Here is an 8,172-nt window from a genome sequence, read left to right as displayed (position 1 = left end):
AATGACATAGTAATATAACAATAGACATTGTATGATTAATGAGAAATCACTGAAATGAATATCTCTTCTAGCTGATATGAATAACACTCTTCTCTGCTATCTGAACTGAAAGATATGCAGAACCTCTCAGAGAATTTACTTGAAGTAGTAAGAAAAGCAGCTGAGACTGCTGAACTGAAATCAAAGCACTGTATATATATAAGAATTCTAAATTAGATTGAGACCTTATGTACACAGTAGCAAGCTGAGACAGAAGTCAAATAATAATTAACATTCACTGTGAATTAAGTATTCACTATGAAGAGCTTCACTGATATAATCATCATTATCAATAAGAATAGAGAAAACCAGATCTTAGACCTGCAGTGAGAGATTGAATGATTATACAGATAGATAACTACATCAAATCTGAAGATCTTATCACAATTATTCACAATCTCTTCAGAAGTGTACACATTATCAGAGACTGCTATGTAGAATGAGAATCTGAGCATGAAATATATTAAGCTGAGAGATCTGCTGAAGTTATCAAGCTTCAATGAGAACTGAAAAAATGATGCTGTAATCAGCTGACTAAGTCAGATGCAATCATATTATCAGATTGAATATGAACTCACAGACAGATAGTCAATGAAATTTCAATAAGTCTTAAGATCTGCTGTATTTCTACATGAAAAAGTGAAATCATTATAAATAACTGATAAAAAGATAAATCTCACAGATCTGAAGTAATATTTATTCTCATAAATATGAAATGAGTTTTTCAAATGAATCTTGCACAACTTTGAGAAAGTGAATGTATAAGATAAGTATTATGAATACTTCACTGAGTGTAGATAAGTGAGTAATCTTATATTATACTTTATACACTTCAGCTTACACTATCTTGCATTGAATGAAGAGCTTTCAACATCTTTCTATTTACAGATCTTTATTTATGATCTTACATCTGAGTTGAGAGTGAAATGAAAATGCTTAATCTCACAATCAGACATGATGAAAGAAGCATATAATATTCTCATTGTATAAGAATAAGTAAGTCAATTATGATAGAAAATACTGTAATTAAGTATATCTCAGTGAAGAATGAATAATCAGACTTCTATAATACAAGTTACATACTCAGATGTGATGAATCTAGATCTGAATACTATTACTAAAGTACTGAATTCTCTGAAAAAGAGATTCTCTGAGTGAAAATCTTAATATTATGAGTATTAAGCTTGCTTCAACTGCAGATGTTAAAATCATAATACAAAAGATTACACTCAGTGTGCACAGTCAAGAGAAGTAAGAGAGTTAAAAAACTAGCAGAATCAGTGAGCTCAGAGACACTTACTGATATTCTATAAAAAGTCTTCAAAGTGAAAGAGATGTCTATGTTAGATGACTCTCTGAATTCTGTGAATATAAGAAAGAAGCAGACTTCTGACTGAGATGCAGGTGAGAATGAAGTGAATACTCATCTCAATATCTTGAGATCTGAAATGTTAATGTATAAGAGGCACTTGAGTAAGAATTGAGAGATGATTACAAAAGTGTTAGCAGATACAGAAGCTTCTATACAATATATTGATAATTATATAATCTGAAGATTGAAAGAGATTCACTGAGTGAAGAATTCTTAATGTATAAGATTATCTGATAACTGATATTTAATATTATCTGCAAGAGTAAGAGTTCTCTTGCACTTCAGAGAATAATCTTACTATATTTGAGTATGAGAGCTGCAGAATATGAAATACAATCTTATTCTTGAACTTAATTGATTTCAAAGGTTCAATCTGCAGATTCAATAATGTACATGTCATATGCAGTTAACTGATAGAAAGAAAACAGTTCATACAATTCTATTAACTGATATGAGAAGAACATTTCATGTCTCTGATATAGAAGAGTTAAATCTGCTTACACATTAATAAGTAAAGAGAACAATTTTCAAGACCTCATTTAAAAGCATTCTATATGTTATATAAGACTCAGAAGTGAAGACAATCAAGATAAAAGATATGTGAAAGTACAAGTGTATGAAGAAGCTTCTGAAGAAGTATAAGAAGGTCTTCTGAACAGATCTTTCATCAGAATTGTCACTGAAATAAGAATTCATACATGAGATTGATACAGAGGATGCAAAACTAGTCAATCAGAATGTATACTCTCTGTCACAAATGTATCTTGAAGAACAGAAGTGTCAGATTACTAACCTTCTAGAATATGATCTCATATGACTCTTATCAAGTGTATGAGGCTTTCCAGTTCTATTCATGAAAAAGATGAGTGAGAAGTAATAAATGTATATTGATTATCAAGCACTTAATAAGCTTACAATCAAGAATGAATATTCACTATTATGAATTCAATAATAGTTGAATATAATTGAAAATATCTGATATCTATCAAAGATCAATCTTCTCTCAGAATACTGACAGATCTGTGTAGACAAAGTATCAGTTCTGTGAACCACATTTAATATATAATAAGAGAAGTTTGAATTTCTGATAATGTCATTTAATCTGATAAATATGCCTGCTATCTTTCAAACAATAATGAATATAATTCTTTATAAATAAAATAAAATCTCATATCTTATATATCTTGATAATATTCTAGTCTTTTCAAACTCATATAATGAATATCTAAAGTATTTCAATGAAGTGCTTACAACTCTGACAGAGTATAAGCTTTATATCAAACTAATTAAGTATGTGTTTGAAATGAAATAGTTGAAGTTTATAGAATATGTAGTAAGTGATGACTGTATATACTCTATCTTGAAGAAATTGAATGTCATAGTGAATTGACTGCAGCTGAGAAATATACACTATATACAACAGTTTCTTGAGTTAATCTCATATTACTGTAAATTCATCAAGAATTTTATATAAATATCTGCATCACTCTCAGATCTCTTAAGAGAAATGAATGCAAATCTGTAAAAGAAGAAGTTTCATTCAATCATCTGAAATATCATGTGTGAAGAGGCTTTTCTCACACTGAGAGAATGTGTAATAACATTCTCAGTGCTTATTCAATCAGATTGTAATAAATCTTTCTATATTAAGATGAATGCATCTGAATAAGCTATTGAAGATGATCTTCTACAGATGAGTAAGAATGACAAGCTGCACTTAGTGATATATAATGATAGAAAACTATCAGGCGCTGAGCTAAATTACTCAGTGTATGAAAAGAAATTGCTAGTGATCAAGCACATGCTGATGTTGTAAGATAGATATATCAATAACAGATATACAATAACAGTGATTATAGATTATGAAAGTCTCATCTATCTACAATTAATAATAAAACCTTTCAAATACTTAGTATGTTGAATCTCAGAGTTTCAAGTATATGATCTTCATATTAAATACTAAAAGAGATTGAATACTGTAATATCTGATACAATCAGTTACAGACCTGATTTCATGAGTGAGAATTCTGTGAACTAGATATAAGAGATATTCATGTTAAACATGCTGAGAGAATACAAGGAATCAGAATGAGTGAATACTATGATCTCTTACTTGAAGAATGACAAGATGTTGAATGATAAGCATTTTATAAAAGTAATAGAAGAGATGCTTCTGAACTTTAAGCTGAGAAAATTGAAAAATGATGTTATGCTTTACTGTGATCTAGAATATATAAAAGCTCTCTATCTAGAATCTTTATTTAGACACAACTTAATGACTCACATGCACAAGAAATTCAGTCACTTAGAAAGTTCTGAACTTATAAATATACTTGAATCAAGAGTATACTGATCAAGTATGACTGAGAATATTCAGGTGTATACTTGCGAGTGCCTGAATTGTCAGATTGTAAAAGAATCTAAGAAAGAGTTAGAATGTAAGAAAGTGCAATATCAGATAAAGTATATAATACAACTGTTCAAATGATGAGAAGTGAATCTCATGGACATATTATTGTAAATATTAAATGAAAATTGATAAATAATCACTGCTATAGATTATGCTACTGACTGATCAGTTACAAAAGCAGTTTCAGAGATGATAGAGAAGATGATGATGAAGTTTCTATATAATGAGATCTATGTTAACTATGAAATGTCATGTGAGATTCTAACTGATAATGATGTGAACCTTGTAAGAGAAGTAGTGAGGCATTTTATAAGCCAGTTACAGACAAGACATCATAGAACAACACTATATTATTCATGAATAAATAAGAAGATAAAACACTTGAATGAAATCTTAAACAACATGCTGATGAAATATCTAGTGAGCAAGTCTATAAGACTATAAGATGAATATCTTGAGCAGATGCTATTAATCACACGGATTTGACAGCATGCAGTCTTCAAGTGTTCATCATTCTATCTGTTATATGAATTGCATCCGCGCATCTCAGAGAATGCTTCAGAAAAGATAGAGAAGAGAATAGCAGTTATGAATACAGCAGAAACAGCAGTTGCAGATGCAGCAGAAATAGCAGTTGCAGATGCAATAGTCACAGATATGAAATCAAGATTGAAAGAGATCAGTCATGTACATGTAAAAGCTAACAAGTTACTTCTGAACTGAGCAATTCAATTGAAAAGAATATGATACTCACTAGTTAAGAAATTGAGTCTTAAGATGAGAATATGAGTTCTTGTATACAATGAGAGTTCTGAGAAGTTTCAATCTAGATAATTTGAGCTATATAAAATACTCAAATTACATTCTCTGAAAATGTACACATTGAAAGAATCAGAGAGATGAGTCTTACACAACTTAATAAATAATTCATGACTTATAGAAGTAAAGATATAAGACTTAAGTGAATTATAATTATCTGCAGCACTATTATCAGCATTGAAAAAGAAAAGACTTATAATTAAAAAGTTCTATAAGATAAGAGAAATTATAGATACTTATGAATCAGATAATCTCACTTATTCTAATCTTTTCACAATTATAAGGAAAGAATGATAAGTAATGAAGAAATTAGATGAATATTATACTTCAATAAGTGATAAGACTGTAGCTGATTGTATAATAACATATCACAGACAGCAGATACAATGTGACAAAGAGTAATCTCAAAGTAACAGACTTATATATGAGTCAGATTATAGAAGAAAAAGAAATTCAGAGTTAAATTTAACTGTTTACATCAGTTCAATTGTAAAGATTACAGAGAATGAACTATCTGAAACATCTACAGATACATGAGATTAAGTCATCTCAATCTCTGAGAATGCTCAGAGATCAGATGAGATTAGTTTTAATAAGCTGTTCACTGTAGTAATCTGAGTAAGTGAAGAGAGACAGTATAATACATGAGATAGAATCATAAAAGATGAAAGCTGCTGAACCTAGTCATTAAATACTGTATTATATAGAGATTGTATAAGAGTAGTAGACTGACCGTGTGACCGTGTCTGAGACCAGGACCAAACTTTACAGTTGTCATGTTGCCTAAAAGCATTACTTCTGGTCATGATTTGTGTTTATCACATTGATCTCAAATCACATTATTTCAAATATTAAAGATCCCAGATTCACTTTTCAAATAAAAATCTAGTTCTGGATAAAGAATATGTTTGAATTCTTAGTCACATTTTCATTCTGATCTCATTATTGAGAATGGCATTAAATGAGACTATGAAATCACTTCTCACTTACATAATATCATAACATAGTGCTCATTTGTTGAAAATTCAATAGCAAGTGTTATCAAATATCATTACTTTTCTGAACACAGATCATAATTCATATAATTTTAATTATGAAAAAAATATAAAATACAAAAAAAAAAATAAAAAACAAAAAACAAAACAAAAACAAGAAAAAAAAAAAAAAAAGAAAAGAAAAAGAAAAAAACAAAAAATAAAAAAAAAAAAATCAAGATCGCAGGGCTGCAGCACTCTCAAAATACTCACTTCTCAGAGTCTTCACAATGTTTATTATCAATCATATATCTCTCACAGTGAGAGTAACACGGCTGTGATGAATCATTGTCTTAATATTATCTAATAAATAATCAGTATATATCTGTATAAATGTGATTATTTAGAAAACATACACTTAAAAAGTGTGGCCAGAGTGGACTCTGCTGTCACTTGAATGACATCAAGAGCAGAATGCTGAAATCAATGATTTCTCTCATCAATTTCACAGACAAGGCAGGTGAAGATGATCTTGAAAAATATAAGATTCTCTGACTTCTGATAAAAATGAATCTCACAGAGAGACTCTATTTTCATAATATCAGAGACTGAGTATTATCAAAAAGTGTTACTTCCATGCAATACACATGCACTTACTATGACAATCCACTCTCTGCACATGTGGCTGAGGGTTGCAGCTTTCTCACACTGCACAGCTCTCTCTGGAATGCTGGCACTGGTTTGCAACTCACACAGTCTTCCAGTCCAGCATGCGCTGCGCGTATACAGCTCTGCATGCTGGGGCCGTGTTGATCATTATAGCCTGGCGTGATACTCGCTTTTCGCGGGCCATGTTTTGTTTGAGAGGGAGGGGGAAGACATGACTGTGGTTTTATTGAGAAGAAATGAATAATTAGTAATATTGAATATAATTTGATTCTTCTGCATTTAAAATTTGATTAGTCTATACTCTTCAATTTGAGGGTTTCTAAGAGTGTTTTAATAGTTTTCATACCAGCTTGAACTTAGTGATGAGTTGAAGAAGAAGAGAAAAGAGAGAAGAAAGAAATGAGAATAACTTATCTTTGTAATATGAAAACAGAGAATCACTGCAATCATTCTTTCTAGCAACAAAGATCTGTTTTCTGCATGTATCTCTGATATAGATTATATGATAACTGTATACAAAGAATATCAACACTGCATGTATTGAATGAAGATGATATTGCTATGCAACACTGTAGCTATTTTCATATATCTCTGAAAGCTGTTAATATTTTCTTTATCTCTTTATATTTGATAAGTCAGTAATATATTTCAATGCACTTTCTCTTTCATCATTATCATCATCATCATCATCATTATTATCAATATCATCACTATCATCATCATCATTATCATCATTATCATCATCATCATCATCATCATCATCACCATCATTATATCATTCCTGGCCGCCTCTCCTGCCTTCATTCCCCTTCAATACTCACTGAAATCAATCATGTTATCCCTCTTCAAATATTCTGCAGTCCTGCGGACCATCAAGGCGCGTGAGCGCTGTCACAGATTGAAGGGAGAGAAGAAGAAGGCATTCAAGTGAGAGAAGACAGATCACAAGACATGTTATGATGCCTTGAAGAGACTCTGTAAGAGAGCAGAATGATAACAATTTTAAGTAACACTTCTGATAGATTTAGACTGAACTAAGTATAGAAATAATGTGAATGACACTGCCTGTGAGAGATTGAAGAAGAAGACAGTGAAGAGTCTCATACAGCAGCAGTGAGATCAGGAGAAGTCTCAAGAATGATTTGAGTCTAAGATAAAGAGAGAGAGAGAGAAGAAGAGTATTACTGCAAATAAGCAGTAGCAGAAGAAGATTGAGAGAATGTTAAAGTAAGAGATAAAGAAGTCAAAACTGATAAGTTTTTTACTTATTGAGAAATAATGATTTTTGATAACACTTCTGTTCTCTAATTGATTAGCAGGAGCTGACAGAGAAGAAGGGAATTGAGGCCTTATTCAGGTCTCAAATGCACTTCATGATTCAGAACATTGAGAAGGCAGCTCTGCTCTCTGAGCATGCCAATCTGCTTGCTGCTGAGGTGGAACCTGAGACAGCAGACCAGGAAATGCGGGATTTTGAGACACAGGTTGACCTGGCTGAGAGGGAGCAGCAGGAACCCTCCCCTGAGAAGGCAGCAGAGAGAGATTTTGAGATGATTATCATCTCAGATGAGGAGAAGAAGAAGGAGAAGAAGAATGAGAAGTGAATTGTGAAGAATGATAAGAAGAATGAGAAAGAGAAGAAGTAGATTTTTTTCTTTTTATATTAGTTAGTTATAAGTTTAAGTTTTTAATTATTAATAATTAAAATTGATTTTGAGTTTTCAAAAATTATTGTACAAGTTGTAATCAAGTCAGGAATGATATATATATATATATATATTTAACTATCATGATTCACAAATCACTATAATGTATAAGTATCAACATTTTTTCAACATTGATATTCACAATATTAATATATTTTTAATGATATCATCTGATAATGCAAT

General features: G+C 30.9%; 1 protein-coding gene across 1 annotated transcript; it reads left to right on the top strand.

Annotated features, from left to right (window-relative positions):
* Window positions 1-7,647: 7,647 nt before the first annotated feature.
* Window positions 7,648-7,887, top strand: BDCG_17757 (uncharacterized protein; the record flags this gene model as incomplete). Its single annotated transcript, XM_045426826.1, has 1 exon — window positions 7,648-7,887. The coding sequence occupies one exon, from the start codon at window positions 7,648-7,650 to the stop codon at window positions 7,885-7,887; it is 240 nt and encodes a 79-aa protein (XP_045282489.1).
* Between the last annotated feature and the right edge of the window lie 285 nt (window positions 7,888-8,172).

Source organism: Blastomyces dermatitidis, assembly GCF_000003525.1.
Source record: "Blastomyces dermatitidis ER-3 genomic scaffold supercont1.10, whole genome shotgun sequence".
In the NCBI taxonomy this organism is placed as follows: Eukaryota; Fungi; Ascomycota; class Eurotiomycetes; order Onygenales; family Ajellomycetaceae; genus Blastomyces; species Blastomyces dermatitidis.
The sequence above is the reverse complement of the archived record's forward strand: the minus strand, read 5'-3'. Positions and strand labels throughout refer to the sequence as shown.